We start from the raw sequence: 23,377 nt of genomic DNA on the forward strand, positions 1-23,377 counted from the left end.
TGTGGAGGAGGACACAGGTGACAGCTCCGGTCATGAATATTGATGTGGTGCAGCGGTGACACACCCAGACTTACTTAGTGGTCACTGGGTGATAAATCAGAGAGCAGACTGTTAGTCTGGCTGGATGGTGAGTTATGATGTGGATCAGTGGGTTTCTGTGGCTTTTTGTTGATTAAATTCTCCCTTTTATTAGACTGAGACCTAAAATTTGGTGATGAGACGATGTGCTGATGGATTGCCGACAAATGAATTGCACACCAGCGGTGCTGTCATGTTAGAACCAGGATAGTCAGGTTGAATATTTTTAATTCTATAAATGTGAAGTTGGACCTTGTTGTTATCTTGGTCAAGGGCAGAGACTCAACTAAACCATGTAATAAACCAAGAATCTACCACCAGGACCTTTCGCCTGTATAGTCTTTATTATTGGTTCTATTCTCACATTGCACCTTTTGTACTTTATAACACGTTTTATTGGTTTATGTGCTCTTATAACACTTTGTATTAATGTTTTCTGTACTCGTAATACTCTATTTTATTTTAGATAAATTTTAGATGACCTTCCTTCCTACCTACCTACCTACCTTCCTAGCTTCCTTCCTGTCTTCCCTCCTACCTATCTACATACCAACCTTTCGACCTTCCTTCTTACCGACCTACCTACCTATCTTCCTTCCTTCCTGCCTACCATTCCTTCCTTCCTCCCTCCCTACACTACCTACCTACCTTCCTTCCTTCCTTCCTTCTTACCTACCTTCCTTCCTTCCTTCCTTCCTACCTACCTACTTACCTATTTTCCTTCCTTCCTTCCTTCCTTTCTTCCTTCCTTCCTTCCTTCCTGCCTACCATTCCTTCCTTCCTTCCTTCCTTCCTTCCTCCCTCCCTCCCTCCCTACCCTACCTTCCTTCCTACCTACCTACCTCCTTATCTTCCTTCCTTCCTTCCTCCCTCCCTCCCTACCTTCCTTCCTTCCTTCCTTTCTTGTATTATAATGTCAAACCACACAAACCAATGGGAGATCAACATTTTCAATCTTTTCCACACTAGTCCATAATCTAGCTGTAGTCTTGTGCTGTTCTTCAGGTTTTCCAGTGAATCCTTGTACCGTTGCTTCCACAGACACCTGCTATGTCCTGTCATTCGCCATCATTATGCTGAACACCAGCCTGCACAACCCCAACGTCAGAGACAAGCCCCCAGTGGAGCGCTTCATCTCCATGAACAGAGGCATCAACGAGGGCGGAGACCTCCCAGAGGAGCTACTCAGGGTGAGATCTTAGACAAATATATCCTGGCGAGGGTGCATTTGAAGCCTTGTGTTGCTAAAGTTGTGATACCATGGTTTGTACATACTGTTTATACATGGGTTCTCTGCCATGTAAAGCAGAGTCATGCTTCACTGACTGAGATATTTGCAGCTCTGCAGAATGAGATACTGATGTTCTTCTGTGTTTTCTCAAAGAAAAAGACATAAAAACAAGTTTTTCCACCCACATACAGTTGGCTTCATTTATAAAAGTACCAAAAAAACACTTAAAGACTCTCCCAGAGTCATCGAGTTATGAATCACTCGCTTCCCGATGCCGAAATAGATTTTATCAGCATCGTGTTTAATGCAACGTTAATCTGAAGGCTGGATAGATGAGTGCAGACGGAGGTAGAAGTGTCGATTGGAGGTTTTAATGAATAATAAATAATGGTCTTCTTTCTCTGTGCAGAATCTCTACGACAGCATCAAGAGCGAACCCTTTAAGATCCCAGAGGACGACGGGAATGACCTGACGCACACGTTCTTCAACCCCGACAGGGAAGGATGGCTGCTCAAATTAGGTTAGTGGGAGTCCGAGTGAGAATGCAAGACATCCTGCAGGACTTAATTTGGTTACTCCTGCAATTTTCACTCCACAACTGTGGCTTTATTCTCAAGAGAATTTAAACTGACAGACAGAGTTGTTGTTACTTGGTGGTGAGACGTCATGTTTTAGACACTGAACTGGTCTGCTGGTTGGATATTTTCAACACCTGAGATAAAATCCAGTCAGATTTGAAGTATTGCAAAAATCAGTAATATAGTGACTGTGAGATTCTTATTGGCCTTCTTTGAAAATCAAGGTTTTTAGCTTGTTAGCATGTCCATATGGTGTTTTTTAATATGTCGGGAGATATATTGTGAGCATGGCTTAGTATTTTCACCTTAAAACTGCAGCATACTGACAAAAAGACAGATTCAGACTTGTTTGGTTTGATATATAACAAATCTAAGAAACCAATTTGGTCATCTTGTGGGGTGGAGCTTTCCGTAGTTCTTCTTTTTCAGAATTAATTTCCAGTTTGAACATGCATGGTTCAGTTAAAAACAGTAAGTACAAAAACGTAATAAAATATTTCAATTAAATCCAGCAGGTTTATGCTGTAAATACCGACAGTTATTGCTGGAATGTCTAAGAATAAGACATCTACAAATTCAAACAACAGCATATTTTGGGATATTCTAAAGCAAGCGACCATATGGAGTTACATCTAAGCCGTTTAAAGGCAGGAAGGGGTTATTTTTAATGAAACATATTCTAAATATGTGATTTTAATGCACAGAGATGAGTTTTTAAAGGTTAAATCAATGACTGGAGAGGCACCAATGTACCAACTGAACCTATATAGTGCAGGAAATATCTTGTCAAACTTGTGGAAATAGATGAATCATTTCTGTTTCCACTGTTAACAAATGGCAAGCTTTCTTTATGTACCAATACCTGCATATTAGAAGAAAAGAACAGCAAAGAAGGAGTACAGTTAACTTGTGCTTTATTGGAAAAATGCCCAAACAGGCAGTGGATATTTATAGTCCCACAGTGTGAAATTGTAAAGTTCAGTAATAGTTCTTCCTCAGTCATCCGTAATCAATGATTTCCTGCAGGTTTCTTCTCTGTAGCCTCCTTCAGGTCGTGAGTTTGAATGCAAACAGCCCCACCGTGGCTCACAGACCTAACATGATTACGTTCCAGTGCGACTCCTCCCGGAGCCGTTCTCACTGTAATATTTCTAATTTAACTCTCTAAAAATAAACCCTGGAGGGTGTGGAGGAATAAATGCCTTTTTAGCAAATCTCCCGCTACACAGAGCGGAAATTTGGCCGCACTAATTCAATAACCAGAGTCTAGTGAAATGTACGGAACCCTTGGTGATTATGTGTGGCCCCTATAGGCTCCTGTGAGAGGCCATGATGGAGGATTGCTTGGTATTTAGAGGAACTAATCAGGAATGTTAGGAAACACACAGGAAACGCTTTGATTCGTGTTTTCATGCAGGTTTGCAGCTTCCTCAGTGTCCCATCTCTGGTGTTTCCCTCCGATAGACTCAATTCTGTTTCAAAAAAACGTATTTGCTTTTCTTTTTTTGTTGTTGGATGTAGTTTGCACTAGAGAGGCGGTGGACTTGGGGGGCTTCAGGTGCCACGTTAGGTTCATATGAAGTGCGAAGCTTGCTCCCTATTCCTGAGAGCCAATGAGGCATCATGCTTGAAAAATGAAGAGGCTGAGTGTGAAATAATTTATCAGCTGCTTGAGTCATCATTTAGCCGAGCCTGAAGTCGGGGGAGACAGTGGTGGTAGATCGTAATCGCATACAAACCGGCTTCCTGCTTATCAGTGATTTACATTCAGGCTTCCATCCCAAAATAACAAAACAGAGCATTTAACTGAAACGCTCAGGAGGCGTCGCCTCAAACACCCAGAACATCTATTCACAAAGTTACCTCACTTTTGTGTGTATCCCAGAAACAATAACTCGACTTTTAACACCAAGCACAAACAGTGTGGAGTTACATTTCAGTCATTTCAAGGCAGGAAGTTATTATTTTCACTGGAAAAGCTCATAAAAATATAACTATGATGCACAGAGACGAGTTTTTAGGGGATAAATCGATGACTGGAGAGAGACCAAAGTGACACTGACGTAGCAGAACACAAAATAAAGTTCTACTTTCCTTCCTTCCTTCCTTCCTTCCTTCCATCCTTCCTTCCTTCCTTCCCTCCCACCTACGTACCTACCTAATGACTTTCCTACCTACATTCCTAGGTATATACCTGTCTACCCACCTTCCTTCTATCCTTCCTTCTTACCCACCTACCTTTGTACCTTCCTTCCTTCCTTCCTTCCTTCCTTCCATCATTCCTTCCTTCTTTCCTTCCTTCCTTCCTTCCTTCCTTCATTCCTTCCCACTTACCTTCTACCTTCCTTCCTACCTACCTTCCCTACCTACCTATCTATCTGCCTCCCCACCTTCCTTCCTTCCTTCCTTCCTTCCTTACCACCTACCTTTCTTACCTACCTATCTATCTGCTTCCCTGCCTTCCTTCCTTCCTTTCTTCCTTCTTCCCTTCCTAATTAGCAGAACAGAACACAAAACTCTACATAATATCTTGTCACTTGCAAACCTGATTTCTGCTGAATGTAAATCACTGATAAACAGGAAGTTGCAGAACCAGCCACATATGTTTAACATGTCAGCATCAAACCGTCTGTTTCCTGTAGGGCTGGTACAGAAAACTAGACTGCAGGATCACAGGAAACTCACTAATTTAATTGACTTGTCAGTGGTATGTGGAATATTGTATGTGAGTAATTGTCACATGACATTTTCTTGGGGTTGAGGACGGACAAAGCAGGAAATTCAGTTACATCGGTGAACTAATGAGCAAACGTGTCGAATCAATAAAGTGGATTTTCTTGTTTGCTCTTTTTATTGCTTAAATCAGGTTTTATTAGAGTGATTTTTCTCACCAAGGAGCACAAATTCATACAGTATTAGCTTATAATGCGATTATGCTTCTTAAAGTACACGAGGAAACATAGTGGCTTCGTTAGGGAGCGAGGGAAGACGTCCACTCTGCCGCTGTGTCACTTCCTGTTTCCTCTTTCTCTTCCCGTCAGGAGGCCGAGTGAAAACCTGGAAGAGACGGTGGTTCATCCTGACAGACAACTGCCTCTACTACTTCGAGTACACGACCGTGAGTCGCACACAAAGTCGGATTATTAAAAAGAATCTTTGCAAGGAAACGTCTCAGAAATGAAATGAAATAAAACTTAAGAGCACCAGAGAGGAGAAAGTCCTGTCTTAACCCTCATAAATGCTTGTTGATTGTTGCTGATCACAGTCATTGCGGGTTGGTAAGTCCTCCCTGTTTGTCTGTTGGTGTCCCTTACTGTAGAAGTGACTCGGTCGTCCTTGTGGAGTTGCATCAGTGCTTTGTGGCCTCGCTGCTACATCAGCTCCGTCCTCCCTGGAATTATCCTTCAGGACGCTGTGATTACGTCCGTCCTCTGGCCTCGCTGCTGCTCACATCATCTGGTCAACAGCAGCGAGGACGAAAGGAGGGACGAGCAAATCGCATTACGCTGGATTTTCTCCTCTCTGTCCGACACAAACTCCACTTTATTTGCTTCTTAACTCCATCATATGTGGTTTTAATGCACCGCATGCTTCTTCTCAGGGCCTTCTGTCCTTCCTGATTGCTCACTTTTCACTCTACCATCTTTCTTTATACTCACTGGGTTGTTTATCCTTCCTCCTCATGTTTCTGCTTCTGATGTGACTCCTTCAGGACAAGGAGCCTCGTGGGATCATCCCGCTGGAGAATCTGAGCATCAGGGAGGTGGAGGAGCCCAGGAAACCGGTGAGTGTTGCCTTCCAGTCTTTCCTCACCTGGTTACCGCGTTTATTAAACGTAAAAACTTTCCTTCGCTCCTCCTCCAGAACTGTTTCGAGCTCTACAACCCCAACCACAAGGGTCAGGTGATCAAAGCCTGCAAGACGGAGGCGGACGGGCGTGTTGTCGAGGGCAACCATGTTGTTTACAGGATATCGGCGCCGACGCCTGAGGAGAAGGAGGAGTGGATTAAATCCATCAAGTAAGATCATTATAGTGGAACATTTCTACACTCTGGTTCAACAAACACGACATGAAATATTAATTACTGGGCTTTTAGCAGTTTCCCAGTGTTTATAGTCTTGGTGCTAAGCTAGCTTCACATTTAGCATACAGGCATGACAGTGGTATCAATCTTTTAATCTTATAAACATCTACAAGAAAATAAAAGCGTATTTCCAAGATCTTTTATTCATTTTTCAAGGCTGCTCCCAAAATTTCAATCATATAAAAAAAAAAAGAAATAGTTTGACATTGTGAGAATTGTTGGGTTTTTAGAACAACACAAGAAATAAACTGATATTTGGGATTTAAAAGCTGTTGAATTTTCAAGAAATGTTTCAATAAAAAGTAACTGGATAGGAAGATGTTTAAAATGTTTCACATGAATTTCCTCAGGAACCTAAAGGAGAAGATCAGCTGCTTTTCACTGAAGCTCTTCTTCAAAATTCTGTATCGTGTAAATTCAAATATCAGTTTATTTTTAGGGTTATTTATGACCTGGATGAAATTCTAGCAATTTTTTTTCCCTTATTAATTAATTTTCACAATTGTTTTCAATTCAGTGGAGATAACTTGACTTGTTGGATGTTATCTTGCTATCCCATATGTTTTAAAAAAAGAAACTCAGAAATTCAGTGACTTAGATTTGAACATGTGACCAGGCTGAGCTGCTTCGATGGTTTTTACCACCCTTACATCTCAACTACAATTTATTCTCTGCAGTGTTTCATTTGAACAGCAGCAGACAACAAACGCGTGGTTTCGCTCCACACAGAGCTCCTGCAGTAATGATAACCTTGCGGTTAGCGACATAAACACTCTGTAATCTCCTGCACAGAAGATGGTGCAATGTCAAAGAGAGTTGGCTCAGCAGAACGCAGCACTTGTATACTGTAATGTAGTGCAATCCCCCCTCCTCGTCCTCCATACTATCAGAGAGTATTCAGTGGGGAAGTGATGGAGGATTAGTCGCTGCTTATAACACACCAGGGGTGAGCCAGCAAACCGACGCATTCACAGCCACGGAGGCTAAACTTCTCCAGAGGGGTCCGGGGAGATAAAAGGTCCTTTATGGAAATGATGATTTTTATGATCAGAGTAACACGATCTGCTCTTCTGGAGACACAAACACACAAACCCAGATGATGCTGGACCAAGTAGGTCAAGCTGAGGAAGTGGGCTGGCTTCTCATGAATTCATGCAAAGCTCTCGTAAAAGTGAAAACTATGTCAATACGTGAGGTTTGAAACACATTTTGAAGGAGAAAAATGGGAGGAAATGGGGGAAAGATGGCAGCCTTGCTTGGATTTGATCACAGCATGGTGGAGTTATTGTTTCATGAAATTAGGTTGTTGAAAGCAACAATGAGGCGAATGAAAGAGGGGATAGTGATCGTACCGAGTCATTCTTCAGCGTGTGGCATTATAAAGGGAATCGGAGATATCCGCAGTGGGGGGTTGAGCCTCTTCTTGCTTTGTGCTGTGGCTAACAGGATTTAGCAGCCGTGAAACTGGGCTTCTCAGTGGAGCCCAAATGGCTTCCTGACTCACTCGCTCCCATTGTAGGGCGCCTTTCCATCGCTGCGTGGAAAAAGGGGAACGAGAGAACGCAGAAGAGTCAATAATCTCCAGCGCTATTGTTTGCCCTCCTTCAGACCAATAAACCTGCCGAGCAGCGAGCGGGAGATTGTGTGATTGTGTGTTTTACTACGTTGTTGGCAGTGTTCTGAAGGAGGGAATCGGTTAGAGGTTCCAACAAACCGGAGAACCAAGAAATAAACTTGGGAGGGGGGGGGTTCCTCTTCAGAAACCATGGAAACCAAACTAGGTCACTGCACAAACTTTTTCTTTTTTTTTGATCTAGTTAAGGCAGGGGTTTGTATAAATGTGCCTACATTTCCATATCAAAGATGTTTGAGACCCTCCTCTCATGTGGCCGTCTTATTTATTTCATCGCTGTCCTTTGATTGGCTCCTCCAGGGCCAGCATTAGCAGAGACCCCTTCTACGACATGCTGGCCACCAGGAAGAGACGCATCGCCAACAAGAAGTGAAGGCGGACCATCCTGTCGACCTCCAGACCCTCCATCTTTCTCTCATTCAGCTCAGAAACACATCATCAGCTGTCTTCAGCCCTGAAGACAAACCTCCCCTGGACTCTAGCAGGCGTGAGCTTTATTCGGGGAGCATCACACTCCAGAGCTCCAGGAGACTCAGACTCTTGCATGGAGCAGCACAGCAGCCAACCAGCCGGTCTGTTTCTTCCACACCCCCTACCTCCCCACTCATGCTCATAAGAAGTTTCAAGGTCTCCCTAAAGCACAACTGCCATGTTTCAGGTGCACATGCATGCATGTGGGTTACTATAGACCAATATGTTTGTGTTTGTGTGAATGCAGCAGTGTGCATGCTATCAGTGCACACAGCATCTACAGTTTGGTTGCATAAGAGATGCAAGTGTTCCCTCCACTGTGCTTTATTAACGGTTGTTGTAATTCAGAGTTCAGAAGCGTGGTCATCTACACGGAGTAAAGAAGAAGCCGATCAGTCTGACCTCTCCTGGACGTTCGTCATCTCACTCTGGTGCTGAACTCTTCTCTCCAGGTGCCATAACTGAAGCCCTGCTCAGAGTGACCTCAGAGCAAGCTGGCTTACTTTACCTTCCTGATGAAGCGCGACAGTCTCGAGTCAGCTGGGCTGATTTCATTTATTTGTGTGGAGCAGAGAATTTTGAAATGTGCATACTTTTTAGTTTTGTTTGAGTTGCAAAGGTGCTTTTGCCGAGGCTTCAGATTTAACTTGCTTTTTGGACATGAAGTTGTAATCCTTAAGATTTCAGTGCAGCATCCGTACTCCTGTCAAACATTCATCAAGTACAATAAACAGCCGGTTTAGCCGCTCAGTTTAAAGAGTTGAAACCGACTGCAGCTCTTCATCCATCAGCTCGCTGTTTCTCTGTTACTCCCTTGCAAAAAAATAAGAGCAATCAGCTGACAAAAAGTTTAGAAACTGACAGATTTTTAGAAATAAACAATATGAGAGGTGTTGTAGTTAAAAAGTATGATAATGTAGGTAATTTAAAGATGAAACAACAAAATGCAGCAGTTTTTATTGAACAGCTCAACATGTGCTCAGTCAACATGTCAGCAGATGATCATAATGTAGGCTGACAGTCTTAATGATTAATTAATATTCAGGTAATTTAAAGACACTAACCAACACAATTCCAGCCACTAAATATATAAAAAGTGGATCTGATTGTAATTTTATCTTAAGGATTCTTACTTTTAAAGCACTTTCATCTCAGAAAGTCTTCTCCGCCTCCTGGGTGGGTTTTATTTACGGCTGTGCAAAGGCCCGATAGGTACCAGTCCAATTAAGCTTCTTTTTTTCCCCTTTTTTCTCGTCTAAGGCCGATGTCAGTGAAGGTCGAAGTGTTGTTGTGATCCTGTTTGCATTTGGTTTTGTACTCCTAAAGGTTCTTGCTTGCTTTTGTGTTCCTCTTTAACAGTTTCTCTATAATAACCAGCTATCATTTTTTTGTATTTATTTTCGTTTGTGAAACGGTTTAATACTACCTGTAAATGTTCAACAACGTATGCTTAAGTTATGTATGTATATATGATGTATAGGTTTTCCGGTCTCTTCGTTGTAGTATGCACACTCTGTGTTTGAGCTGAAGTTTGGGGTCTTCTTTACAAAAAGCCTTAAACATAATCATTAGAAAATGGATGATGATGATGACAGTGACGAGAATATTGGTCAGTAACTGTGACAAACCTGGTAAAAAGCCATGACTGACAGGTGAGAAAGGTGGTTGTATTTAAGACATGATGAAGATTATAGTGAATATGATGTTTGATGATAGTAAAATGATGATAATATAATTGATGATGTCAAAAACACCAGTAGTTTTCTATGTGATTGTAAAATAAAATGAAAGCCTTGTGGTCAGGGCTCAATATTATCTTCTACTGCCCTGCGTGGGCTCATAGTTAACTTTTATATTCTCTGTAAAAGCTATTGGTCACGTTGTACATTACGTGTATCTACATAAAGTGTACATAAAGCAGATTTGTGCTGGATTCATTATTGATGCTCCTCCTGACCTACTTATTGGCATAAATAATAATTAAAGAAAAAAACAGATATTTCTTAGGCTTTCTGAATACACGTCACCCTCCTTCACACAGAGCGCCTCATTACAGGATAATTGTACTTGGTTGAATACAGGCTAAATGAGGGGGATCAGTGGAGGAAAGCATGTTGAGCACAATTACTGGAGAGATAGCGCCCTCTACAGGCTGCTGAGTATATTTAAATAAGTAAAAAATATAAGAAAAAGGTGGGATTACATAATTTTTAAATTACAGATTTAAAAAAAAAAAAAACAACAAACACTGTTGCTGCTGTCAAAAGTATAATCACCTTAATTTATTCTGCATTTAATCAAAACATTTAATGCATATTTCAAGACTAAATTCATGCAAGTGCCACAGAGTCACATATTTATTACGTCTACAGTGTAAAACTGATTTACACCCAGTTGCAAGTATATTAGTTGCATCTGGTTTAAACCAACACAGCAGCCCTGTAGGTAAATTGTTTTTTGCACAAATACGTCTCTGCAAAACAGCAACACAAACTGCATCCTCTAAAACAATCACACAGATAAATAAAACTGATGCATGCTTACATTTCTGCATTTGTCAGGTTTCTCCCTATAATATAACAAAGTAAGATATGAAGTGACTTGAGAGGGATTATGTTGGGAATTGTCTGTATGTGACATATACTACTGTTCAAAAGTTTGAGGTCACTTAGAAACGTTCTTATTTTTGAAAGAAAAGCAGTTTTTTTTTTCAATGAAGATAACATTAAATGAATGATAAATCCAGTGTAGACATTGTTAATGTGGTAAATGACTATTCTAGCTGGAAACAGCTGATTTTTAATGGAATATCTCCATAGAGGTACAGAGGAACATTTCCAGCAACCATCACTCCTGTGTTCTAATGCTACATTGTGTTAGCTAATGCTGTTGAAAGGCTCATTGATGATTAGAGAACCCTTGTGCGATTATGTTAGCACATAGCTAGAATAATCATTTACCATGTCTAGACTGTGTTTCTGATTAATTTGTTATCTTCATTGAAAAAAACAGCCTTTATTTCAAAAATAAGGACATTATTAAGCGACCCCAAGCTTTTGAATGGTAGTGTACATGCCAAAATATAACAAGGAAATCTCCCCACTGGTGTCCCAAACAGTCCCCCTTCACCCTCATCCATCCTCAGCTACTGGATCCTTGAAGCTAAGTTAACAGGAAAGACAAAGACCAAAAGAGGTGGAACACAAGAGAGTACAAAAAAAAAAGAAAAACATACAAACTTAACTAATGAGACGAATGTCAAATGTCCAGGCAGTAAGATTGGAGAAATAAGACCCAACACAGCAGCCTTTGGTTGGGAGACTGCAAGGAGCTGAGAAAGGTCAATGGGTTTTGATCTGTAAAGGCCATCACTTTATGTCAAAGAGGAATCAACCTCCTGGGCTCTTCCAGCTAACACACACACTGTGGAGTCATCCACATGTCTCAAACAAGACAAAAAAAGGTTTCAGGATCTTTTTCAATAAATTTAGGAACCAACCTTAACTCTGTCAAGACACCTGGAGCAGCTTGGACCACAGATACCGTCAGCAAGTAGAACTTCAGCTGCAACTTTTGCCTTTCAAGATCAAACTTTGCATTTTCAACTTCCTGTCTCATCTTCTCCACAGACAGTGCGTTTTTCCAACTTAATACCTCGCCTCATGTTCTCTGCTTCATTTTCTGATTTTATACGTGCCAAAAGTAACTCCTTTTGTTCAAAGGTTAATCCAACACCAGGAGTCAATGATGATGGCGGAGAAAAGATCAACACCCTCAGAGACAGGAACAACTCTTCCCACGTCCAACACTTTCATTTTCAATTAATTAAATTTCAAATTTGCCTTTACAGTCTCTTTAACATCAACATTATAGTAATTGGCAATTTTTATGAACTGATCCTTTGTACACTCATTTATAAAATCCTTACAAGGTGCCTCCGGAAACCCTTTCATAAAGTCCTCCATGCTTCAGATTAGCGTCACCACTAGGGTTGCCACCCGTCCCTTTAAATTACGGAAACGTCCTTTATTTGACAATTAATTGTTGCGTCCCGTATTGAATCAATACGGGACGCAAGTTGTTCCGTATTTTCATAAATGCCCCGTACACGTCTGTCACACACTCATCAAAACTGCATAATGAATAAAATAAAACACAGGAAATATTAAGGGCAGCCATTTTCATCTTCGTAGGACCCATGTAGCGAGGACCCGATGCCAGGTCCAGTGGACAGACTTCAGACGTCTCTGTGTGTCCGGTCCTGTCTCTGGTTGCCTGGTTACAGACGCTGCTGCACCCGCACGTTTAAAAATGTCTACACCTGAAACTCCACCACGTCTAAAGAAACAAAAACGTTTGCAAATGTACAGACTGGAGTGGGAAGAGTGGAACCCCTGGCGGTGGGTACAAGGCAAACTGTGTTTGCTGTTGCTCATGGACTGGCTGAAGTAAGGCAGCATGAGGAGACAAACATGGAGGAAATATGAGAACAGAGAGAACCCAACCAGCAGGTCACAGTTTATCATCATCTAATCATCTCCTGAAGTCGATATGGTAAGTGGACATCATGATGAGATCAGCTAGATTTCCTACAGTATATGGCTGTGAATTTACCAGAGGATGCTTATAATAATGCTGATGTGGCCGTAGACTCTACACTATTTTAGTGACTCAGTAAATGCCTAAGTTGGTTGTTATTTTTAATGCTTTTCAGTTTTTAATAAACATTTACTTAATAGCCCATATGTAATCAAACATGGCCTTTGCCTAAAAAGAATAATATTTCATTGCACAAGTAAAAGTATAGTAATTTTTAAAACCGTAAAGCAACAAAAAAAAACAAACAAAAAACACATCATAGTAATATCTCAATTAAAAAAGCCTATAGTATAGCGTGTTGCCCAACAAACGTCATACTATAGCATGTCGCTCTAAAAAGTCATCATATAGCCTTTGGTCCAAAAAACGTCATAGTATAGCATGTTGCCCAACAAACATCATAGTATAGCATGTCGTCCAAAGAATGTCATAGTATAGCATGTCGTCCAAAAAACGTCATGGTATAGCATGTCGTTCTAGAAATGTCATACTATAGCATGTCGTTCAAAAGACGTCATAGTGTACAGCAGGCCTTACTTCTTTTGTCGCACCTGTTCAAGTCACAAAGTGTTGAGGTCACATTCACTTGTAAATTCTGATTGTTCTTATCACTACTTATTACTGTTATTGATATTAATTATAGTTCAGGCCAAAATTCATGATGATTTTTTTTTTCAAAGAAAACCTTTCTGGAGTGTTTTTCACGGCCTCCTTTACATTATTTCATCATATGGCACGTTTTTACAACATGTTGAAAAATGACATTTTTCGACATAGTATAGTAAGGCGTTTTTTTGCGCCAAAATTCATGATGATTTTTTTTTCAAAGAAAACCTTTCTGGAGTGTTTTTCACAGCCTCCTTTACATTATTTCATCATATTCATCACATTTTTACAACATGTTGAAAAATCGCATTTTTTTTGGACATAGTATAGTAAGGCGTTTTTTTTGCACCAAAATTCATGCTGATTTTTTTTCAAAGAAAACCTTTCTGGAGAATTTTTCACGGCCTCCTTTACATTATTTCATCAAATGGCACATTTTTTCATGTTGAAAAATGACATTTTTCGACATAGTATACTATGGCGTTTTTTTGCGCCAAAATTCATGTTGATTTTTTTTTTCAAAGAAAACCTTTCTGGAGTGTTTTTCATGGCCTCCTTTACATTATTTCATCATATGGCACGTTTTTACAACATATTGAAAAATCGCATTTTTTTTCGACATTGTATAGTATGGCGTTTTTTTGCGCCAAAATTCATGATGATTTTTTTTTCAAAGAAAACCTTTCTGGAGTGCTTTTTGCAGCCTGCTTTACATTATTTCATCATATGGCATGTTTTCACAACATGTTGAAAAATGACATTTTTCGACATAGTATACTATGGCGTTTTTTTAGCACCAAAATTCACGATGATTTTTTTTTTCAAAGAAAACCTTTCTGGAGTGTTTTTCACAGCCTCCTTTACATTATTTCATCATATTCATCACGTTTTTACAACATGTTGAAAAATCGCATTTTTTTTGGACATAGTATAGTAAGGCGTTTTTTTTGCACCAAAATTCATGATGATTTTTTTTTCAAAGAAAACCTTTCTGGAGTGTTTTTCACGGCCTCCTTTACATTATTTCATCAAATGGCACGTTTTTTCATGTTGAAAAATGACATTTTTCGACATAGTATACTATGGCGTTTTTTTGCGCCGAAATTCATGATGATTTTTTTTTTCAAAGAAAACCTTTCTGGAGTGCTTTTCACGGCCTCCTTTACATTATTTCATCATATGGCACGTTTTTACAACATATTGAAAAATCACATTTTTTTTCGACATAGTCATCCAAAAATTGTCATAGTATAGCCTTTGGTCTAAAAACGTCATAGTATAGCATGTCGCTCAGAAATCGTCATAGTATAGCATGTCGCTCTAAAAACATCACAGTATAGCCTTTAGTCCACAGCTGTCAGTAGGTGAGGAGCAACACAAAAACAGTCCCAACGCTGGTTTCCAGAGAGTTAGACGAGTATTTATTTGAAAGAGTAAGTTTACAACAACACAACATGTGAGGGGGTTAAAAACAAATGTGTGTTAGTAAAATAAAAATAAATAAACAGAACTAAAAGTGAACTTCCTGTTGACATTGATGGGCATTCCAACCAGGAACAAAGTAAAAGATAATCAATACGAAAAAAAACCTCTTCCTGTTCACCTCTTCAAGCCCAAAAACACACCGCAGTAGCACCTAAACTAAAACTACCAATGGGTTCCCTGTTTTCCTTTGTGAACAATTCAAAGGTCCCTCTCTATCTCCCCACACATCCACCAACCACTGGAACACATCTCCAAAGTTCTGCTGGGCCAGCTCAGCTTCCCCTCAGAATAAGTGGCGCCACCTGCCAGATGAAGGAGCTTTTGAGAGGCAGCTGGCATCGTGATTGGACTGTACTTTGGTCTGTTCCAATCCAGCTTCAGCTCCAGAGACAGCAGGCGGGACGAGTCAACGGAGGCCTGGTGGACGAAGGCATGCAGCTGAGTCGAAAAAGAAATGCGATTTTTCAACATGTTGTAAAAACATGCCATATGATGAAATAATATAAAGCAAGCTGCGAAAAACACTCCAGAAAGGTTTTCTTTTTTTTTTTTTCCCACAATATTTTTATTTTGTTTTTCACAGCAATGGAAACATCTTTACATTGTATATAAAATAGAATACAAACTGTTTTGCTGCTTTTTAAAAAAAAAACAACAACACAAAAAAAACTAAAAACAAACAAACAAACAAAAAAACTAACAGCAAACAAATAAACAAACATACTGCTTCTCTCCTCTATAAACTTTCATGCAAGTCCAGTTACAGTCTGTTATTTCAAAGATAACACAACAAAATCAGCACTTAAGTGCCCTTATATTAGTACATAAGTGCACATGCATTCCTTTGAGAATATACACAAAAATAAAAATGCAGGTGCAGAAGCTGCATGGTCCATCAGTCACTCATCAGTCTGAGGGTCTGCTAAATCTTGATCTTTGACGTACTTCACAAAGGGTCCCCATATGTTTTCAAAGACCTGCTGCTTGTCTTTCAAAATGTAAGTTATTTTTTCTACAGGAAGATTTGACAGCATCTGTCTCAACCACTGGCTGATACTTGGTCTACTCATTGATTTCCAAAGTAATGCAATACACTTCTTAGCAGTAAGCAAGCTGAGGTCTATAAAAGCTCTTTCATGTTTTTTATATTTGAAATTTTTTGGATACAGTCCCAGGAGGAAAAATTTTGGATTTGTTGGAATTTGTTTTGAAATAATTTTTTCTGTTGTTTTCCTCACCTCCTCCCAAAATGGGCTTATTTTCCTACATTGCCAGATACAGTGAAAAAAAGTTCCCTTTGAATCTATGCATTTTGTGCAGATGTCTGGAATCCAGAAAGGTTTTCTTTGAAAAAAAAAATCATCATGAATTTTGGCGCAAAAAACACCTTACTATACTATGTCGAAAAAAAATTTTGATTTTTCAACATGTTGTAAAAACGTGCCATATGATGAAATAATGTAAAGGAGGCCGTGAAAAACACAATGGTAAGGTTCTCCTTGAAAAAAAAATCATCATGAATTTTGGCGCAAAAAAAAAAGCCATAGTATACTATGTCGGAAAAAAATGCGATTTTTCAACATGTTGTAAAAACATGCCATATGATGAAATAATGTAAAGCAGGCCGTGAAAAACACTCCAGAAAGCTTTTCTTTGAAAAAAAAAACATCATGAATTTTGGCGCAAAAAAACGCCATAGTATACTATGTTGAATAATGTCATTTTCAACACTAAATCTTATTGAAAAATATGCTTTACTTAATTCCACCTGTTTCAGCCATCTCTACCCCTCATTAGGTACCACTCTAAGGTACATTATAAAAAAAAGTCCAGCAGATGTCACTGTGTTTTTAAATAGCATGCAGAGCAAGTTAGTCTGCTCACAGGAAGTTTTGATTTGATTGAGGAGTGATTTTGCACGAGCAAAATCACTTCTCACGAGGCCTCTGTTTGCTGTGATTTTCAAAGGTAAAGTAATACTTTTGACATATTATGGTGCCTAAGGAGTTGCTGAACACAAATGTGTCATTTGAAATGTAAAAAAAAAAGATTTAAAAGGGTAAAATAATTTTTCTCAACCGTTTGGTAGAGGTCAATATTTTAAAAATCGCTGGGTCTCTTCATAAAAAAAAACCATTGATTCTTGTTATTAGTGCCCCAAAGACATAAGAAATATAAAGAAATAATTTTTTCATTGCCTTTTTCTTGGTGAGGATGTTTAAGGGTTAACTTAACATCTGTAAACAAAACAAAAACATATCAACGAAGTTTTCTGTTAGTTTGTGTTCTTCTAAGTTTAACTCCAAGATTTTAAATACTTTCATCAATGAATATCTACTCCAAATGCCTCACTAATAATCATTATCAGCCTTAAAAACCCACAAAACACCCCTCTATACTCGACCACACTTAGTACAGTCCGGTTCCCCCTTCTATAAATGTGCTTGGAATCTTCCTCTTCCTGTTTGTCAAAGTGGCCTTCTACCTGGACAGGTTTTGTTGGAGCTCATGCTACAAACATTTTGGGTAACTGCACTTTAATATGGATGGATGACACTGAATTAGAGTCTGTTTTAATGAGACTGAGTTAAGATGTGCAGCTCTGTCATTAAATAGGAAATTATTTCTCAGAATTCACAGAGAAAAGTCTGAAATGTTTGCTAGGTTAGCGTCCCACATGTTCTTTGGCTCAGCTAAAGCTAACTCTCTCCAACTTCTGGATCTCTTGAGTTGCTTGTTGTTAAAATATCTTGCTAGAGGTGCTGAAGCTCAGAAAGTCTGGGATGTTTGTTCAAAATAAGCTCATTCTCAAGTCTGATCTGAACTGTCCTCTTTTGTTTGAACTTTCCCTAAACTTAGGAGTTAATGACAGAGCAGCACATCCAGACTCAGTCTCATTTATGTAGAGATTAAACTTCAGTGTCATTCATTGATGTTAAAGTGCAGTTTTTCAAATGTTTGTTGCACATGCTCCCGACCAAACCAGTCCAGGTGGAAGACGATGTGAAGAGAAAGCTCCAGAGGATGAATATCACACATTTACATTGGAAATAAATGTCCTTTAATTAGACATTGTCATGCAAATGATGTTCAAATCTTTGTTGAGTGTTTTGTTGATGTTGGTTTCTAAATGTTTTTTGACACTCGGCCCCAAAGATTAAAACCTTCTACGACTCACAAGCTGCAACAATTCACACATTATCAACTATCTTTCTGACTAAACTAAGATAAAAAGTGAAAAACTGTCTGATTCCTGCATCATGAATGTAAATCTTTTTGGTTTTTATGACAGTAAACTGAATATACTTGGGTTTGACATTTTATAAACCAACACAAGAAATGAATTACTGGAGAAAACAACAGATTAATGGAGAAAGAAAATGTGTTTTCCAACATATATGGCTGAATTACTCCAACATTACAAGATATATGCAATTTTAATTCAATTTTATTTATATAACACCAATTACAGGTCAAATTGTCTCAAGACGCTTTATTTTTATATATTTTTTTCATATCTAAAATATGTCAAAGTAAGAAATTAAAACCTCTTGACTAATTCAATTTATTATCTAGTTTTTAAGAGACTAATGGACAACATATAACTTTCTAAACTAAAACTAATAAACATGAGGTCAAATAGAAGGAAGAGTTTTAAATACTGCACTCCCACAACGACAAGAATAAAGTTTGTCAACAACAACTGAATCTGCTGGAGGATTCCATTAAAGTCCTAATAACTGATAATAAAGTGTGATACTAAAGGTTTGTGGTGCTAAAAATCTCCAAGTAAAGATATCAAGTTGAATATCTGGATGGAGGTTGATAAAAGTTGACCTCCCTTCATTTCTCTGGAGTCGACTCCATGGATTTTATGGATGGTGGTTAAAGACCTGCTCTTCTAGTGGTCTTCCTTCTAGTCACTGTAAAAAGTCAGTCCATCCTGGCCGACTTCAACACCTCTTCATGACAAGTTGTTCTGCCTCCGACCTCGTGGAAACTCAAGAAACTCGGGAAAACCTGTCGAGACTCGAGGAACTCGTCGAGACTCGAAGAACTCGTCGGGCGGGGGAAGGTGTGGTGGGCGGTGGGGGAGTAGAGGGGGGAGGCCGCCACCCACCTCCCCGCCTACTCTCCGCCCTGACTCCACCCAGACTCCGCCTTGGCTCCACCCGTGTGGTCACTTGGAAACTACGATGCCAAAGGGACGACGAAATTATGTTTTTGTATCTGATCTGTAGCTCAGTGAGTTAAGGATTTGCCTATGGAGCTGCAGGTCGCTGGTTCAAGACCAGACCCTTCTTAAGTTTTCTCAAAATCCTGACAAAGACAAAGAAAGAAAAAGGCCGGTGGCGGGTCTTGAACCTGCGACCCTCCAGTCCGCAGTCCTCTTCTTATCCCCCTGAGCTACTCGCTCAGATACTAATTCTTCTTTTTTTTGCGCATTTATCATCTATTTTTTGGCGTTTTCGAGTTTTTTTTAAATTCGAGTCTCGACTCGACCGTTTTTCTCAGGAGGTTGGGCTTCAGCCTTTGTGCTGGAGGGTGGAACCCTCAGTTCCAAGACTTTCCAAAGCCTCCGGACCTCCCGAGTCCTCAGGACCTGAGCTTTCACACAGTCTGAGGGCTGAAATTTTCTAAGTCCCACAGTAGTTCTCTGTTAGATTGAACTTTCACACAGTCTGAGGGCTGAAGTTTTCTAAGTCCCACAGTAGTTCTCTGTTAGTTTGAACCTTTCGACAGTCTGAGCACTGAAAACCTAAAAGTTCTTGAGCAGTTCTCTGTTACTTTGAACCTTCAGACAGTCTGAGCACTGAAATCTTAAAAGTTCTTGAGTAGTTCTCTATTACTTTGAACTTTCAGACAGTCTGAGGACTGAAATTTTAGAAGTTTCTCAGTACTTCTCTGTTAGTTTGAACTTTCTGGTTAACAGAAGCCTTAAAACTTGTGACCATGAGTCTTGATTTCACATTTAGATCATCCATCTGAGTTCTTCTCAGACCTTCACCTGTGGGTTTTTTAGAAATCCTCAACAAACTTTGATTCTCTTCACTGAACAGTAAAGTTTATGGAGATCAGAAGGTAACATTAGTTTGATCAATGCCTTCAACTACTAGTAGACTTTATCTGGAAAGCAGTTTTCTTAAATGAGTTCTTAGTAAATCTGTACATGTTTTGTATCGTGTTTAATTATCTCATTCAATATTTTGTCAGTTTAATAAAAGTAAACTTTAAATACAATTAAATGATATTAAACTGACAAAATATTGAATGAGATAATTAAACACGATACAAAACATGTACGTATGACATTAAACAAAATTTTTAAAATAACATTATTCAAAATTACAGAGAACATATTCTAGATAATTACACATTTAAAAAACTTTTTAAACCAGAATAATATTAAACATTTAAAAAAATACATACAATTAAATTAGATTATTAAACCTTTAAAAAATACTTTTTAAACAAGAGAATATTAAACATTTAAAAAATACAAAACATTAAATTATATTATTAAACCTTTAAAAAATACTTTTTAAACCAGAATAATATTAAACATTTAAAAAATCCAAAACATTAAATTAGATTATTAAACCTTTAAAAAATACTTTTTAAACAAGAATAATATTAAACATTTAAAAAATACAAAACATTAAATTATATTATTAAACCTTTAAAAAATACTTTTTAAACCAGAATAATATTAAACATTTAAAAAACCCAAAACATTAAATTAGATTATTAAACCTTTAAAAAAATACTTTTTAAACAAGAATAATATTAAACATTTTAAAAAATACAAAACATATTTTAGATAATTACACATTTAAAAAATACTTTCTAAGCAAAATTTTTTTTAGTTTTATTGTATTAATTTTTCCCCCCTTTCATTTAATTGCTTGTTATGTACTTTATTTCTTTAATCTTCTTTTTCTGTCAAGATTTTAACCCCAACCTTAAAAGTGAAACAAACCCTTAAATCACAATGAAAATACTTCTGTTGTCACAATCATGAGTTAGTCAATTATTCAGTTTATCAATTCAACTTTATTTGTTGAGCACCTTTTACACAGATGACAAAACTAAACAAGCAAAGAGAAAAAACTATGCTAAAACTATGATTAAAACTCAAAACCATTAAAAAAAAAAAAAAAAAAAAAAAAAAAAAAAGATTTAACATGGTAATAAAATATGTTGTATCCAGGGGATGGAGGGAGTTTATTGAAGTCTTCTTGGGCTCACATGAGAAATCATTTAAAATATAAACTTGATATTCAGTCTAAGGAAACTGCAGAACGACAGAAGAACCAACAACATCTCCTGTTTTCTCCTTTAATGAGTCGACTCTTTTTGTGCTTTCAGACTAAAGAACTACAGACTCTTCACAACCTGCTCAAACTCTTGGTACAGGACCTCACCACACGGGTCAAGAAGGTTTCCATCTCATTTCTACTCTGAAGCTCACCTTCTCCTGCTCAAACTGCTGACAAATGTTTCTGCTGCTCTAAAGTCTGGTCTCCAGAACTTCCTAAAAACTCTCAAAGTCTCTTCTGCTGCAGGTTGCTTTGTAGAACTGTTCCAGAAAACCTCACTAAACCACATGGAGGGGCCTCAAGATAGTCGTCCAAATGAAACCCTACAAAAACCAAACTAGCACAACCCAAACACTAAAGTCTCCTGCAGCCTACCAGAGAACCTCTGAGAACAGAGAATCAGGACAGGAACTCTTACCTTCTGGACAACCAACGTTAGTTCACAAGAATACAGAATGTGTCTGACCAAAAACCTCTGAAGACTCACTACAGCCAAGATAAAGACACAACTCAGCTGCACCAAATCCACTAATCACTGCACACATTAGCACCATGTGTTAACTGTGGCTAAAGAACCACATTTACCAAGACAACTATCCAGTACAAAGCCCTAAAACACACCAAGAAACACATTAAAGACGATTTTACTGCTGGAAGCTGCAAGCCAACGTGTAAAGAACAAACTAAGGCAATGGAGCCAAACCCGGTTCACTGGTGAAGGAAAGCAGAGGAAATGTTTGTCTGCAGCTAAATAAAGCAGGAAGACACTGAGCTGCTCAGGTGTTCCTGATAACACCAAGCAGCCACCTGGACAGCCAATAGGAACACAGCTTCCTGGAAGTCCAGAGGGCTGGCTTAGTGAAGGAAATTTAATTTAAAGTTGAAGCAGAAAGTTAACAGAAAGTTGAAAACCACCTTCTGATACCTGAAATCTCTGTTTTCACACAAAGAACACCTGAACATGTCAAACTGGTTCCATAGTAGAACCATCATTGTAAAAACATCATAGAATGGTGTGTTGCTCAAAAAACATTACAACCCGGCTGTCTAGGGTCGCCGAGGAGCAACACAAAAACAGGACAAACGCTGGTTTCCAGGGGGTTAGGAGGATATTTATTTGAAAGAGGAAGTTTACAACAACACAACATGTGAGCAGACAAATCACAAAGTCTGTCTTTAGTTCAGCTGAAAATATTAGTTTTTGTCTTTTTTTTTACCAGACTTATCAGGAAGTAGATGAAGAATAATTAAAGCTCTCATGTAGAAGTCCAACTTATTTTAGATCCTTGTGGAGAGTTTAATCTTAGAGTTTGTAAAGCTGTTGAGTTTTTAGAGTCACATGGATTGATTTGACATTTAATAACCGAATCCTGAAATAAAATTACAGTTGTGGATTTTTGTCATTTGGTCTGGACTAAACAAATAAACAGCAGCAAAAATCTGAAAATTCATTATGAGGAGTCTGGATTGAGGTTTCTCACTTGATAATGATCAAAACATGAAATTTAGGTTGGTTTAAAGGAATATTCCACCTTAAATCTTTGAATGTTGACCTAAAAGGTTGGTTTCAGGAAGTATTCCACCTACAAGGTCCTCACACATCCACCTTAAAGGAACATTCCACCAAAAATCCTTGGATATTCCACCTGAAATGTAGACCTGAGAAGTTGGTTTGGAAGAATATACCATCCTAAACATCCTTAAATGTAGACTAAAAGACGGTTTGGAAGAAAATTCCACCTAAAATCCTTCAATGTAGATCTAAAAGGTGAGTTTAATGGTATATTCCACCTAAAATTCACTACTGTAAACCTTGGAGGTTGGTCTGATGGTATATTCCACCCAACATCCTTGAACATAAACTTAAAAAGTTCGTTCAAAGGAATATTCCACCTAAAAACCTTCAATGTAGACCAAAAAATCTTGGTGTAAAGGAGTATTCCACCTTAAATGTAGACCTAAAGGATGGTTTGCAGTAATATCCTACTCTAAAATCTTCCAATGCAGACCTAAAAGGTTGATCTGATGGTATATTCTACCCAACATCCTGGAACATTTACCTAAAAGGTTGGTTTAATGGTATATTCCCAGAAGAACCCTTGAACATTGGGCTTAATGGTATATTCCACCCAAAATACCAAGAATTCAGTGTAAAGGAAATGTAGACCTAAAAGGATTGTTTAAAGGAATATTTGAATGATTATTTTCATTATTTAACAATCTGTTATCAGTCAGAACCCTGTCAAACTTATTTTCATCAGTTTTTTTAGTGGAAGTCACAAATAAAGGA

General features: G+C 38.5%; 1 protein-coding gene across 2 annotated transcripts in view; it reads left to right on the forward strand.

Moving 5' to 3' along the window:
- Positions 1 to 9,999, forward strand: part of LOC111576171 (cytohesin-3) — a 46,232-nt gene extending 36,233 nt beyond the window's left edge. For both annotated transcript variants that reach the window (XM_023281731.3, XM_023281730.3), the window contains exons 8-13: positions 1,120 to 1,268; positions 1,719 to 1,830; positions 4,930 to 5,006; positions 5,601 to 5,672; positions 5,753 to 5,907; positions 7,907 to 9,999. In XM_023281731.3, the coding sequence (XP_023137499.1) occupies positions 1,120 to 1,268; positions 1,719 to 1,830; positions 4,930 to 5,006; positions 5,601 to 5,672; positions 5,753 to 5,907; positions 7,907 to 7,979 (638 nt within the window). In that variant the 3' untranslated portion in view covers positions 7,980 to 9,999. The remainder of the gene's footprint in view (positions 1 to 1,119; positions 1,269 to 1,718; positions 1,831 to 4,929; positions 5,007 to 5,600; positions 5,673 to 5,752; positions 5,908 to 7,906) is intronic.
- The last annotated feature ends 13,378 nt before the right edge of the window (positions 10,000 to 23,377 follow it).

This window comes from Amphiprion ocellaris, chromosome 19 (genome assembly GCF_022539595.1).
Source record: "Amphiprion ocellaris isolate individual 3 ecotype Okinawa chromosome 19, ASM2253959v1, whole genome shotgun sequence".
NCBI classification, from domain to species: domain Eukaryota; kingdom Metazoa; phylum Chordata; class Actinopteri; family Pomacentridae; genus Amphiprion; species Amphiprion ocellaris.